The following is a 15,497-nucleotide window of genomic DNA, read 5'->3' as shown; positions in this document are numbered from 1 at the left end:
ATCGAAAAAAATCTGTGAGGTATCTGAAGCAGTTGATAGCATAATAACATTCATATGCAAGCAAGGGTTTTCTGTGGCAATGGGAATCAGCTCACATGCTAATATGACCAGTAAATAAACCATAGAAAGATTCTGGAATTGATATTATTACTCACCAAATACAACTCCAGGCCAATGAATCATGTCTGGGAATGCATTTTGGACTCCAACCGCTGGCACTGGATCCCAGTGTGCAAGACAAAGTCCTGCAGTGGCACCCAACTCACACCCAGCCTTCTACAGACAACCTAAATTTAGCATAAACCTGGTGCTTCGTATTTGCTCTTGGATTATTCTTGGCGGTATTTAGAGTGCTCAGAGATATGCCCTGAGTGAACACAGGGACACTGGTGAAATTCAGGACATTTGAACATGCTAATGGTACCTAAACTGAAGTCAGCAAGGAGTGATTTGGAGCAAGGCTCCTGCAGCCTGGTCCTTCACTTAGGCAACTGAGAGGAATGGGGTCTCCTCACCCTTCTGTGAAAGCCTGTTACCCATCTCTTGTTGCCTATCATCTTCTCCCCAAAAGACTATAAACTGCAGTCTGAATTCAGCCCATATCTGAGGATTTTTTATGTGTCTCCAGGGTCAAGTGACCCACGCAACAACCTGAGAACCTAATGTTCAAAGAACCTGGGAACCAGCAACTCCAGCAATAAGGCTTGAAGAGGTTCAGATCCCACTACCTTGAAAATCACCCCCAACCACATTGATGCAGAGACCCAAACCAATTGGGAATGTGTGAAAGTGCAAACCCACCTTTAGCAAAGCAGGAGTGCTGCTATAATCTTTGGTAAAGCCACTGTAAGAGCCACTTGTTCTCTAGGATAATGCTGTAAAGCAAAGCAGTCAAAGAGCAATTCAGCACCTCAGGAACACTCTAGCTGTCACCAAATCAGCTCTCTGTGCTTAAATGCAGAGCATTATAGGTCTCTACAATGTGCCGTATTGTGGACATTTCTCCACAGGAATGCAAAACTGAGAGAAATTTTCATCCGTTTCTTCCTTGTACAAGGCAGGGCAGACTCAGAAGTATGCAGAGGCATCTTGTGCAGGTAATCCCAAGACAATGTCAGTCTCTCAAAAGCTGTGCAAGTGATGGCCTGCCCCATGCACAGCTACTCTGGCCAGTGCAGCTCAACTGGATTGCAAGTGGGATTCCGACTGACTTTGCCAGTCAAGCTCCTTCCCTCGGAGCCTCTCAAGAAACTTGTGCTGAGGCAAACAGGACACATTTGGGATTATCCACTGCTGCACAGACTCTGATGCAAGACAGGACCAATTAAAACTGCCCTGAGTATGTAGAATGAGGAAGGCTTTTGCTGATGCGCCGAGTGCCATCTCATTTGAATGTTTTCTACCAGTTTGGAAATGAGAAGACCTAGATGAAAGCTAGATGTATCAACATCATTTCATGGAGGTTGCCCAATGGAGTGGCACAGAGAATGATGACTGAAGGTGAGGACAAAAGGCACAGGTAGGAATGGTGCACTAAACCTTTTTTCATCTGGTGTGATTCACAGAGGTGTCAAGAGTGTGTGATGTGTCAAAATCCTAAAGGCAAGAGTGAAAGCAGAAGTAAGCAGGTAGATAATCTTTTATGTAGAGGATCCCAAACTGCTTTACTCATAAATTCACTCTGAAAGCTAGTGGTAAAATATAAGGCACAAGACAAGCTTTAAAGATGAGATGATAAGACTTCATGAGTTGGTAGAAAAGGCACATCTAGAATGACTGGACAACTGCAGCATCAAAGGTGGCTAGGATCAGAGCAGTGCAGTTAATGAAAATAAGAGATTTGGGTATTGGTAGAGACTTCGGACAGAACAAATTGGGAGGACATTATTTGATAAAGAAGAAATTTCTGAACTTGTTGTGGAGTTTGATAAGAATCTAGTGAAGGTAACAAGAGGATTAAAATTGATAGTACTTGGCAGCCTACATTACTTTGAAGAAGAGACTTAGGTACCAAGACACTTAGATGCTTTTCAAAAAAATACCTGCAACACTGGATGCTTTCATTTAGCAAGTAATGGTGTAACCAGCTGTTGTCGAAGTTACAACATAAGGAAGGATGTATATGGAAGGCATCAACAAGTGACAGGCTGGCTTTATGTTTTGGGTGTAATTGATTAACTATAACATCCATGGATGAAATCTACAGATTTACATCCTACTGGAGAGGCTAGAAGAGGAGGGGATAACGAATGAAGGACTATTAAAGCAATTTATTGTAGACAGGCAAGAATTACCTCCAACAGAAATGAGAAATGTCTGACTTAAGTAAGGATACAAACCACATGACAAGTGGGCCAGAGGCAGCAGCTTCTTTTGATACAAAGGCCAGAGCAATCAACTAATAACATAGGATCCCACACCCTTTAGGAAGCATCACTGTTGCAGCTGTCTCTACCTCGATGGGGTCCCTTGCAGCCCAGCAGGATTCCCCAGCCCCGTGGGGATTGGTCCACTCACAGTCTGGGCAAACGTGAGCTTAAAATTGCACAGGAGTTAAAGCAGAAAGGGTAAAGTGACAGTAATATAAAATATAGTAGAATTATCTTCAAGTATTTCTTATAGTAATCAAAATTTCAAGAATAAAGTATGAGTCATTTATTTGCTATGGAGACCTGAAGATAAGAACACAAGCTGACAATGAATACAGCTGTGGGTGTTAATTACTGCTTATAATAGACACAAAGATTAGAGCCACCAACTGTACCAAGTGTAATTCTTTATTTAGTAACTTAATATTCTTCTCTGTTCATCTCAATGCATTTTTATATGTCTGACCTTCTGTAGACTTCTCATTTTGTTCTCCAGTTGAAAGAGCAAAGCTGGTTAATTTCTGGTGACATTTTGTGGCTGTGTAGCTGCTGAAATATCTTTTTACACTCAGTTTTGTTTATAAATCTGAATTGAGTGAATATCTGCCTGCAACACAAGCCTGTAAGGCAGGTGACATTGCTGAAATGAGAGTCCCCTCCCTCCCAGGGACTCCCTGAGCATGCCCTGGCATTGGAGGCCCAGTGGACACCAAAGAGCACTGTATAATGGCTATGGTCATGGCAAAGAACAGTTAGACCACGCTATGCCTCCTTCAAATTTCGTGTCTTCTACTCACACAGAGTATCACTGACTTACATTGAATGTGACTGTGGCACAACCACATCCTCTGGATACAAAAAAAAATGGGGACCTTTATTTTTTTATATCACAGTTTTGCCCGGACTGTGATATAAGGCAGGAAGCTCAGCATCACAGCCCTCCAGTACATAGGAATCTAATTACAAAGTAATGTTTATGCCTTCAAACAGGGGCTGGTGCTTCCTTTTAATTATTAGATATGAAAAATAGCGGTGAGTGCTCATAGTCATTCTGAAATGCTCTTCAAAAAGTTAGCAAAAAAATAAACCTTAAAAGCTTGTAAAGAAACCACAGGGAATCATAGCTGCCACTTAAATTATATTAAAGGGCAATAAATTGAAACCAGTAAAAAAGAAATGTGTCCTTACAGGGTGCATCGTCAGCTTATGAAATTCACTGTAGCAGGAGGTCAGTGAAAGAAAGTCCATAGTTTGTTTTTTTCTGAAGTACTTTTTGGATCACTACCATGATGCTTCCAATGCTGCGAGAAAAGGCTAATCAAACTTCATACTCCAAGGCACAAACTATGTATGGGGGTCAGGAGAGAACATCACCCTCACAGACAGTGTATTAAGCATATTCTGCATTTTCCCTCTCGACCTTCGAAGGAGGGTAAGGATCTCTGCAGAATGGTTGTGTAACCTCCAGTGGAAAATCCTGCACAAACACCTCTAGATTCCTTCCTCCCAGGGAGCAATTCTCCTCTGGCAGATTTCAAAGCTCATAAAAACATAATTTTAGCTCTGAAAAATGTATTTAAGCATAAACGTTGATGAACAATGCAATGTAAAGGTGAAGCAGAGCTCTCAAACCTCAAAGACAGTCTCAGGAGAAGCTGAAGCAGGCACAATTTATTGGCAAATAAGAAAGGCAACTTCCCACCCATACCATTGTACATCCCAGGTGGAAGACAAAGATGCGCACAAGCCCTGGCTGTGAGGAATGTGAAAACAGAGACACCCTCCTGCCATTTTTCCCCTGAGGAGTAGAAGTAAATCTCACAGAGGACTTTATGTGACTACTAATGTGGCCCCTAAAGTACTACTCAAAGAAAAGGATGATGGTTGATGAGAGTCCCCTACCACATCCCGAGCACAATAAGCCCCTCCGACTCTTGATGCTATTTTTATTGTGGTGAAATGAAAGATTAAAACCATGCTGTCCCTAGTCCCCTGTTCCACCACCACCACCGCTGTTTTCCTCTCCAGGAGGCTGCATCTCCACCAGGGGTGATGATTGGTCCATGATGTTTAAAAGGACCTGTGGATCCTATGTCTTTTGGGGCAAATTCTGCTTCTCTGAGTTAAGACGTGGCTGTCAGCTGTCTTGCCCAGAGATTTTGAGTACATTACATGTTCATGAAGTCAAACTGGCTCCCAGACACTGGCTCTTACCTGTGGCTAGATGAGCCAACATGGCACAAGCTGTGGTCAGACATTTGAATGTGGTCCATACGTGGTCCTCTTATTTCTTTCAGAAAAGGTAGTTTACAGAATGGGTTAAAGTTTTCTGGCAGAATAATTCTGATTATCAGTCCCGCAGACCTTCACCCATGCATCTGCTGAACTCACAGTCAGGTCAGCATGGGCTTTAAAGGCTGCAAGATCAAGGCCTTTGCTCCTTTGTCTCTTTTGACCAAGCTGTAACTCTATTATGATGATCAAATAGTTGAGATAGATCTGTGACATTACAGGATGCTAATTTCCAAGGATTTCTCTTCCTTTGCCTTTTGTGGCATTTAGATTTTTCCTATGTTTATAGCACACATGAGGAAAAAATGAAAATTCCTTTGTTTTCCTTTTCATCTCTACGCTGAAAGGCTAAACAGGCCATGCTTCCCAGACCAACCGCTCTGAGCTCAGCCTTAATGGCAGGCAGGTGGTTGCCTCCGTGTCAGGGCTTGCTTTAAAAAAAAGGGGATCTTAATTCCAGCATTGGAAATGAAGAGGAGTTTGCTATTAGCTCTCACATTAATAATTTAGAAAATACATGCCCAATCACTTGTGTTCTCTCAGTTCTCTCTGAACACAGCTGCAAACTGCATTAGGTATTAGGGTGAATGGATATATTTCAGATGAGATATTTGTACTGAATTATTAGAGTAGTCTGTATTACAAAATTACTAATAAACATTGCTTCTGGCTCAATTTAGCCTGAACTCAGTGAACCTAGCCAGTGGTGAGAAATCAAAAACTCCAAAATACCCGATGAATGAATCTAACTAATCAAGAAGCCCTGCAGGAAGTAGATGCCAGGATTAATGAGCCAGTGGTTTCACCATGCCATGCTGTTATTTCTTCACATAAATGCCCTCAGATGAGATTACCTTTGTCATGAAAAGGAGAAAAGGAAGGTTACATACTTTCAACTGACAGGTTAACTGCCATACCTCCATTACTGCAAGATACATTTTCATGTGCAGGGATTTTTATTCTGAAAAATGAAAATTTAAAGACCACAACACAAATTAAACCACATTTTCATTTCTAAGAGCAGGGTTCATTGCTGCTAGTACAATAATATAATCCATGCTGCAATGTTATCTGATCCCTTGCCTTGCACAAACTTTCTTCCAATGTTAGTGATGCTCAGTGAATGCAATCTCCAGAAGCAGTTAAGAGCAGATTCTGCCTTCCACAGGGATTTGAGGGGAGGAAGACAGGAGAGGGAGAGTGTTAAAGCATTTCATCAAGAGAGCAAATGAAAGGTTCAGTGACATTATTGTTATGTATATTCCTTAGACATTAGGGGTGATGTTGTGTTTAGAGGAAAGTAAAGCTGCGTAGATACGTGCTGGTGTGGAAATGAATCCATATATACAAACATAAATCTCAGTCTACTTACATGCTAGGTGGAATTGCTCAAAGCTAAAATGCACCTTAAGGCAAGCAAATAAGCCCAGCTGTAACAACCTTAGTGCCTGGTGTTAGCTACTTAGTAATAAGTTAATTGTTGTTTGGCATAAATGTTTCCCCTCGATATATATGGAATTCGCCCATTTACTTTGGCCACTTTGCATGAACAAAGCAAAGCTGTTCATGTTGCTAGGTAGAACTGGTCAGTGCTGTTTAATTTTTATCTTTGCAGTATCAGTGTGGGTGAGATTTTGTAACAAAATCATCCACAGACAACCTGTAACATGTGTTAGTGAAACCTGCAGTCCTCTTCCTTTCATCCATGTTAAATACATAAGAGCATCTGCTTAGACGTTTCAGGTTGCAAAACTTCAGCTGGTGCTAAGGGTACATATAATTTCAAAAATCTCCAGGACTCAGAACACAAAGATCTATTGCCATGGAAACAAATGTCGCATCAAAGTTGGGTAGGATCAAAAAGCTTTGCTCATAAGCAGCACAACAGTTGCATTAGAATATGGAGGAAATGATGGATGTTTTAGGAGCGAGCATTACGCTGAAGGACCTTTGTAAGGCCCGTTCCATAGGGCTGCGGTGTTCGGTGTCAAGAGTTGGATCTTACAGGTTGCCTCTCAATCCCCTGCCCCCAGCCAGAGAGAGCATTTTTCTCTACCATTAAAAAGCACATATTTTTTAAAGACCTTCTATACTGCACTTTACAACATCCCTACATCATAAAGCTGTCTTACTTATAGCAATATAAAGCAGCTGTAAAAATTACATGCTTGTAAACAACCTTCCATACATTTGGAAGGAGTGAGATTTGCACTCCTCTGATGTAAGTGGAGACCTGTTTGTCTTCCCAGTGTGCCACAGCATGGGGAAGGGACTGCTGTGGGATTGGGAAGGCCAAGGGACATCCTGGATGGGCCACCACTCCCCTTGGCCCACAGAGGGGCACTCATGGGGGATAGAGGAGAGGGGGTTACTCTGACCAGCCTTGCTCCGTAGGCACCCTGTGCAGCCACATCTTTGATGGCTGATCTAAACTGATCACAAACTTCAGACTCAGAGCTAAGCCTGGGTGCAGAGGGGCAACGGCATGGCCCCAGGCCAGGCTGGGGAGAAAAGGGAGGGCTGGAAGGAGGGACAGGGCATGGTGACTTCTTAGCCCAGGCATTTACCTGGTAAGGTATGGCTTATGGTATGGGACCTGTCTTGCCTGGCTTGGCCCACCTCAGGGTGAGCATCCCGGGCTGTTTCAGCACCTGCATGAACAGGCTCCTACAGAAAGGGCGCAGGGCGGCTTCCTCAGGTGACCCCCAGCGGACCCACTCACAGCCTGGATTGCCAATAATTTATTCTGCTTTTATTTCTCTTTTAAATTAAATATGCATATGTAATATGCACTTTGGAGCGGGCAAGGACCCTTCAGCGGGTGCCTATGGAGCCGGGCACTCTCAGGTGTGTAATTAAGAGGTGTGTAATTGATGTACAAGGAGAAGAGATCTTAGTGCATTGCATTAAAAAAGGAAAGGGCGGGGAAGGGAAGAGAAGGAAAAAAGAAACTCAAGCTGGGCTGCGCGACACTTGCCGAAGTCCTGCACCTACTTTTCCCGCGCGTTAAAGTTTGCACGGGAGCAAACGCACGGTTTTCCCGTCGGTGGGATTTGGGCTGCTAGCAGCCGTGCGCTCCGCTCCGAACAGGCAGAGAGGTCTGCGGCGAACCGGCCCTCCACGCCCGCTCCCGCTGCAAGCCCGGCCCGCACCAGCCCGCACCGGCCTCTCGCCGCCCCACTCCCCCTCGCCCCCGGCCCCGCCCCACCCCTACCCCCCCGCCGAGTTTCTCCCGACTTACAGTTAAAAGGCAAATCACACAGAAAGATTAACAAAAGTTTATTTATCATGAAGTATTAAAATTGTGATAAATGAAAGGCAAAATTCAAGCAAGCAAAACTATCCCCAAACTTGTGACAAAGGACTCGGTGAATCCCCACAGAAGGAAGTCCTGTCGTTTTTTTTTTTGTTTTTTTTGCCTGCGATTCAAGACACCTCTCATATCTCACACGCCACATCAAAATCCATAATTATTCATATCACATACTGAAAATGATATTATTTATCCATTCACATTAACTTGATATAAACGTGTCCGGAAAAGTCAAGTAATATATTTTATATTAGCTCAAACATTTATTAAGAAACCCAAAATTCAATAAATAAGCACAGACAATAAGTTAAAACATATCACGAATCGACCAGTATGTTAACAAGAATGCTTTATCTACACAAAACATCCTATTACACATCGTTTGTTCATTCCTCCAGCGGCCCTGCCCTGCGGCGGGGTGACCGGCACATGCAGGCGGGCGGGCCGCGGGGCCGGGCCGGGCCGGGCCGGGCCGGGCGGGGCGGGGGCGGCGGCGGCGCCTCCGTCGGCGGCAGCGGAAGATGCAGGAGGGACAATAGCAGCAGGAACGTAAATAAATGCGTAAATTAAGGTGGGGCGGATCGGCAACTCAACTGTCACGAAATCAAAGATCCGAAAAAGGGAAGTGCTTTTGCTTCGGGGTTGGTTTTTTTTTTTCCTTTTTTTTTTTTTCCCCCGTGTGTTTTACTGTTACGAAAAGAAACTTTTTCATTTCTTTTTTCCCCCCTATCTCCTTTGCTCTTTCTCGCATATAAATGCTTTACCAAAATGGATTTGATTCTCTCGGGGGTCTCAGTGGCGCTCCGCGGGCCCGCCCAACCGCCCCCCGACGGCGCCCTCGCAGCGGAGGGGGCCGGCGGCAGATCGCTGCTCTTAAATAAACCGTAAAAATTAAGGAAACGAAACCATGACTAATTTCTTTGCGGTGCCGGCCGGGTGCCGGCGGGGGAAGGAGGCAGGGCCGGGCGCGGGTGGCCCCGGGTCCTTCCGCCGCCGGGGAGCAGCGGCCGCCGGCCAGGCCGGGCCGCGGGGGACTGGGGGGATGCGCGGGGGCGGGGGGGGGGGCGGGGGTGGTGGTGGGGGGGGTATTTCTCGGCCCACAAACCAGTCCGTTGGCGTCTGATTTCAGATCCTGAGTCGGCTCCCTGGTAAGTCAGGTGGGGGAAGGCGGGGGACCGGGGCGGGCCGGGGCGGGCGGGCGAGGCGGGGGCGCGGGGCGATGCGGCGGCGGCAGCGGCGGCGGCGTTGGCGCGGGGCGCGGCTTCGGCCATTAGGTGAAGCTCATGGAGACTGTGTGCTCTAGTGCTTTGCGGCGGAGGGAGGCGATGCTGGTTCCCCGCCACACGTCGCTGCTGTCCGGGGAGCTGCAGAGCTGGGGCGAGCCCGTCACGTTGCTGGGGCCGGGCAGGGAGGCGGGCACCATGCCGGGGAAGGCGGGCTGGTAGAGGTGCGACTGCAGCCCGGCGCCGTTGGAGCCCGCCAGGCTGTTGGAGAGGCCCATGGAGTTGGGCGGCGGCCCGGCCGCCAGGCTGCACTGGGACAGGGACTGCGCCATGGCCTGCTGCCTGCCCAGCGCCGGCGGCAGCGGCAGCTGCGACACGCCCGGCATGGCGGCGGCGGCCCAGCGGGTGTCGTTGGCGTGGAAGGAGCAGAGGCTGTCGCCCATGGCGGCGGCGGCGGCGGCGGCGGCCGAGGGGAACTGCGGCAGCCCCGGTGTCGGCAGCAGCGTGCCCGGGGCGCGGAAGACGTTGGTGGTCTTCTTGCGCTTCTTCCACTTGGCCCGACGGTTCTGGAACCAGACCTGGGGCGGCGGGCAGCGACACGCACCGTTAGCCACGACCCGCCCGCGCGGCGGCTCGGTGGCATGGGGTCCGTCACCCCCGCCTGGCTGCCTGCCCCCCTCCCGAGGCCCGCCCCCCGGCCGTGGTCGCCTGTCACACCCGCGGACCCACGCGCGTCCCCGTCACGGGGTAGCGAAACTGCTGCAACTTTTAATAACGGAACTGCTGGCAGTGCCCGTCCCGGGACTGAGCCGCCTGCAGCCTCCGTCCCTCGGGAGGCGGCTCCTGGAGAGGAGCCGGGCCTCCACCCGAAAAAAAATACAGTAACACGCACACAAAAAAAAAAAAGAAAAAAAGACTGGCCCACGGCTGTTACTCTGGCGTGGCAGCACTCGGGAGCCGCCACCGGCGCGGGGCGCGGCGGGGCCGGGATCCGTGCTCCGACCGGCAGCCCGCCCTCCCCCCCGCCGCCCGGGTCCCGGGGCAGGAAAACCGCCCGCACTAGGGGTAAAAAAAAAAAAACCAAAACAAAACAAAAAAAAAAAAACCCGAGGTGTTAGGCGGGCGGGTGCTCGCGGTGGCGGTGGCTCGACGGGCCTGGCCGCGCCGCACGTGGAGCGGGCCCGCTGGCGCGCGCAGAGCCCCAGTGTCACCGCGCACACCCGGGCCGGGGGCAGCGGCGGCCGTTAGCGGGAACGAGCAGCCGTTAGGGAGCTAAATGTTATATGAATAATCGAAAAGTCGCCTTCAGTTATGTTTTAGGGTTAATAGTTAAATTGCAGCTACAAAATCTTTTTATGTTTCATGGTTTACTGGTGGTGTAAAGAATCTCCGTCAGGTCTGATCGGCTCAGCTCATAGCTATGCTGCATATGCTTTTAAAATGTGAATGTTTCCAGTTGAAAACTAGTGCATGACAGATTAAAACGCAGGGAAAACCTGGGGGAGATTTTGAAAATGCACACATGACAACTCTAGAAATATATTAACCGCCAGCGTTTGGCAACTTTGGACTCCTTTTAAAATGCAACTAGCCCCTGAAAATTATTAATACAACAGTGAGAATCTAATGGAGGTTGGAATTTAAAAATCTACCTTGATGATGTCTGCTGTTACAGTAATATAGACATACTGTAAATGTGTTTTAAAATATATAGCCCATTTAATTCCCCAGCTATAAATGGGTTAGAGAGAAAGACGAGGAGACAATATCACTTTTGTTTTTCTTTTCCTTTTTTTCTTTTTTTTTTTTTTCTTTTCAGGAGCCGAAGCTTTATGAAGATCTCATTGGAATCCAGCGGATGATTAATGTGAAGATTTGGTAGGAAATCTGGAGAGCTGTATTAAAGCTCAGATCTCAGGTTCATTTCGATCAGCCAGCCGTGAACTCTGGGCCGAATTCATTACACTTTAATAGTGCTGGGAGAGGAAGAAAATGCAATTTCTCATTCCATTAGAAAACTAGAAAATACTCTCAGCTTGTCCCCTATTAAGATGTGGCAGGTGACGGGACCATTGTGGGGGACACGGTCAATGGAATTACAGCACATTATTTTTGTTCATATAAAATATTGAAAGGCAAGCCTGACTGTGCAGAAGTTATTTCACTGATTTGGTTTTTATGTAAATAAAATATTGAAAGTTAATTAATCCGTGCTAGAGACTAATGATTATGCTTATTATATTGCATTTGATCGCGTAATTTGCATGATTCTCGCATTGCTGCTTAATAAGCCATTCCAGGTTATAAATAATTCTGAAATTGGTTTCTAATAATGGCATGCTATAAAAAGAATGGTTTTATTACAGCAGCCTGAAAAGCAGAGCAATATCAGACATGGAATTGGACTCCCGTTTAAGCACCAGCCGCTTTAATAATTATTTAAATGTATCATATACATTAAATACAGATCTAAAATGAGGAAAGTGGTGATTTATCCTAGCATCTAAAACCCTTAAAAACATATACAGCTGCTATAAATTAACTATTTGGAGGATTCCTTAATCAGTGTGGAGCCCACATACTGCAAGGAATGTGTAGGCAATCTGTTAACTATAAAGAAAACTGTAAAGTACCCATATAAGAACATAAACCAATTACTATTTAATCTAAATTTGGTCAAGGAGCAGTGATACATCGGATTGTGAAGTAAATACATTAAATAAATTATTTTGCCTCAGATTATATAATGTTAATCATTTTGAAGTGTTAATTAAGAAGGTTATGTTGATCTGATTACTTTTTAAACTACAGAACATTATTGTAAAAAATATTTAAATTGCCAGTCTATTAAACTGTTTTTATCAGCAGTCTGGAGCTATTCGCATTGGTTTAAGATTATGCCGAGGCCATTAAAACACTTTGTCTTTCTTCCTACGAATTTCTTTGATATGCTGTTAGAAAATAACTATTTCCATTTTATATTTTATATTTTACTCCATTTACCACACTCCTAATATTGAAATTGGTATCATTAACCTTTGGGAAACCCAATAAAGTTTAATAGAGCTCGTTTTCTTTTTTTTTCATGGAGTCAGTTGTCCAATTATATTTTATTTGTGAATCTAATTTCTTTCTTAATTTAAACTAATTATAGTCCTGTGTAGGCTAAGTCAAATTGTTTTACTTTTTAAAAGCAGACATGCATTTTCTGTCATATTCGAGAACAGTCAGTTTCCATTCATAAAACCCTGTATTTGGGGATTTCTTTTGACGTGTCCTTATTTAGCTAGAGGAGCCTAGGCTTGCCAAAAGGGGTTTTGAACACGGGCTGCGGTAAAGTGCGGCGACGTTCCCGGTGTGCTGTGCTGAGCGGGGATGCACAGCCCGTTCCTCGGAGGGGACTCACCTAGAAAGTCACTAAAATCGCCTTCTACACACAAAAGCCACATCAGAGCAGTCTAGCGGTTGGATCCCTCTCTCCCTTTTCCAAATTTTGTTTACATTGACTTGCCTGAATAGTTACTTATGTGCCTGTGTACAAATACATATATATATGTCTGTGTGCATAAGTATATATATGTACTTTAGAGAACAAAGTACACCCTCGATGCTGAAGTTACTGGCTACCCGTGCCGTCCTCAGGCATTATAAAAGCCGTTATGGGGAAACTCCGGGTGCAGACAGAGCTGCCTTTTACCGAAGTGCCTTTTCACGAATCTGCGTGCTCCCTCGCCCCCCACCCTGAGCCTCCCGGCGGCGGGCTCCGGGGGCTCCCCCCGTCCCACGGGCGCCCGCCGCAGCACCGTGGACAGCCGCCCCGCTCCACGACCCCGCCCCGGGGCTCCGGGCAGCGCCGCCGGCAGCACCCTGGACAGCGACCGGGGCACGGGGGCGGTTCCCAGCGGTTTGTGGCTCTCCTCTCGGCGCCGAGCTACGGCAAGGGCTGCGGCTCGCCCCCCGCGGGCTGTACCCCCCCGGGCTGTACCCCCCCGGGCTGTACCCCCCCGGGCTCTTTCCTGGCCCACGTCGGGCCGTGGAAGGGGGCTTCCCTCCGCCCGCACCCCGCTCGGGACTACCGTGCTGCGGACCGATAGGGGACAAGGGGACCGCACCACTGGAACAGCTTTGCGGAAAGGAGGGCGGGGGTGTCCGGCGTCAAGGTTTCCTGACCAAACCGTTGCGTTCAGGGGCTGGTTTCCTCCCCCACTGTCGGGCTGAGGTTTGGGGGCACCCACCCTCCCGCCCCGTTGTGCCTGGCCTCGCCGCCGGCCCGCCGCGCCGCCGTCGGTGCGACCGGAGAAGGGGCCGGCGGACGCGGAGCTGGCGGGCTCTGCGCGGGGGCCGCTGTTCATACCTGCACCCGGGACTCGGTGAGGCCGATGCGCAGGGCCAGCTCTTCCCGCATGAAGATGTCCGGGTAGTGGGTCTTGGCGAAGCTCCTCTCCAGCTCGTTGAGCTGCGCCGGCGTGAACCGGGTGCGGTGCCGCTTCTGCTTCTGCTGCCCCTGCTGCTGCCCAGCCTGACTGGGGTTCTGGCCGCCCTGCTGGCCTTGCTGCTTGTCGGGGTCTTTGGCGCTGACGGCTAAGGAGCTGGGGTTGGATCCCACGGTGGTGATGTCCTCCCCCGGCAGCAGGGTGGTCCCTTCCACCGTGTCCGAGTTGGGAGCCATGTCTCCCGGGTGTCCCCCCGGATCCGAGCCCCCTACGCCCAGCCGACACTTCACCGCCTCCCGGTGTCCCAGCAGCTCGGCCGCATCTTTCATCCCTGCGGAAGCAAAGGAGCCGTGGTCACTCCCCTGCAGCCGGGCATGTATCCATCAGAGCCGCTTTCCAGCGCACTGAGCCGGCGAGAGGCATCCAGCCACCGCCACCGACTCCGCTCCGCCACCCCCCGCCGCCCCCCGCCCGCCCGCCAGCCCCGCAGCCCAGCTCGGCTCTGCGACGCGCAGAGCCCCCGGCCCGGCGCAGCCCGGGTGGGGAAGAGAAAACTTTACGGCAGCTCCTCTTCCTGCTTAAATAACCAGCTCCCTGCCGGGCCTCCTCTTGCGAGACCAAGGGAGGGGAAGGGGAAGGAGGGGGGCAAGCTTTGGCGGGTTCAGCTTGGGTTTTCCAGCGGGGCTGGTGAAAGAAAGAGACGGAGAGAACGAAATGACACTCGAGCCGCCCTGCTGCCGGGAGCGTTACTTCCCCGACAGATGTGCGGGGCCCGCAGTCACCCTGGCCGATCTTTCCCCTCTCCTCCCTCCGCTCCTCTAAACAGACTCATGAATAACCATAAATAGGTAGATATAGATATTTCTCTTTTTTTAAAAAAGGAAAGGAAGGTGAGAGGAAAGAGAGCAGGTGAGCAGGGAAAGGCCACTCAGAACTCTTCCGTAAATACTGTCGAGCTCATCTGTCCTAAAATAATCATCATCATCATCATCACAGTAACAAGGTGTAGGTATGTGTATAAAAACAGGGAGAGAGAAATTAAATGATCCACAACTCGCTGTAGATCTACATACTCCGTAGGTCTCCTTCTCTCTCTCTTTTTTTTTCCCCCGTAATGTTAAATCAAATTAAACTTTAATACAGTACAATTACTTTTAAAGGAATTAGCCCATTTAGATCGCATTAAGGTAAAATAAGGAACAAATTGTCAATTTCCTGCCCCGGCTTCCTCCCCGCTTGCCGCCGCCGCCGCCGGTGCAGCCGCCGCGGGCGGGGGGGTGCTGGGGGAAACTCACCGAGACGGGCGTCCAGGAGGTCGGCGTGAGACAGCATCGCGCACCGCTCCAGGGCGAAGGCTGTTCCCCCCCAAATTTTAGCGGCCTTAAGTTATTTAAAATAGATATAAGATATGAGATATATATATATATATATATAGATCGCCTAAATGAAAGAAAATTCGGTGTGTGGTTAAAAAGGGGGTCTCTTGCATTATAATGTCCTTTAGAGAGACGGGGAGGTGCTTAACACTTCAATGAACCCGTGAGCAGCTCGGCGCGGGGACCAATCAGGAGGGCAGCCTGCAAATGTCAGCGCCCGGAGCGCCCCGCTCCGCCCGCCCGCCGCCCGCCCGCCGCCGCCGCCGCCCCGGCCTCCCGCCGCCCCGGCCCGGCCCGCGCCGCGCCGCCGCTCCCTGCCCCTGTCCGCTCGCCTCGCCACCCTCCTTCCCCCGCTCCCCTTCCCTTCCAAACGCACATTTGCCACCCTCCTCCCGCGCCGGGTCACCTCTGATTTATCGGGTTTTCTTCTCCTTTTTCTCTTTTTGTAACGCCTCCTCGGAGCGCACCCTGCACCCGACCCGGTCAGGCTC

At 48.8% G+C, this 15,497-nt stretch overlaps 1 protein-coding gene across 1 annotated transcript; it reads right to left on the bottom strand.

The window, feature by feature from the left end:
* Window positions 1-9,244: 9,244 nt before the first annotated feature.
* OTP (orthopedia homeobox) lies at window positions 9,245-14,962 on the bottom strand. Its single transcript, XM_055699508.1, has 3 exons — window positions 14,926-14,962; window positions 13,552-13,961; window positions 9,245-9,775 (listed from the first exon to the last, which is right to left on the bottom strand). The coding sequence occupies exons 1-3, from the start codon at window positions 14,960-14,962 to the stop codon at window positions 9,245-9,247; spliced, it is 978 nt and encodes a 325-aa protein (XP_055555483.1).
* Between the last annotated feature and the right edge of the window lie 535 nt (window positions 14,963-15,497).

Source organism: Falco cherrug, chromosome Z (genome assembly GCF_023634085.1).
Source record: "Falco cherrug isolate bFalChe1 chromosome Z, bFalChe1.pri, whole genome shotgun sequence".
NCBI classification, from domain to species: Eukaryota; Metazoa; Chordata; class Aves; order Falconiformes; family Falconidae; genus Falco; species Falco cherrug.
This window is presented reverse-complemented; position numbering and strand designations above follow the sequence as displayed.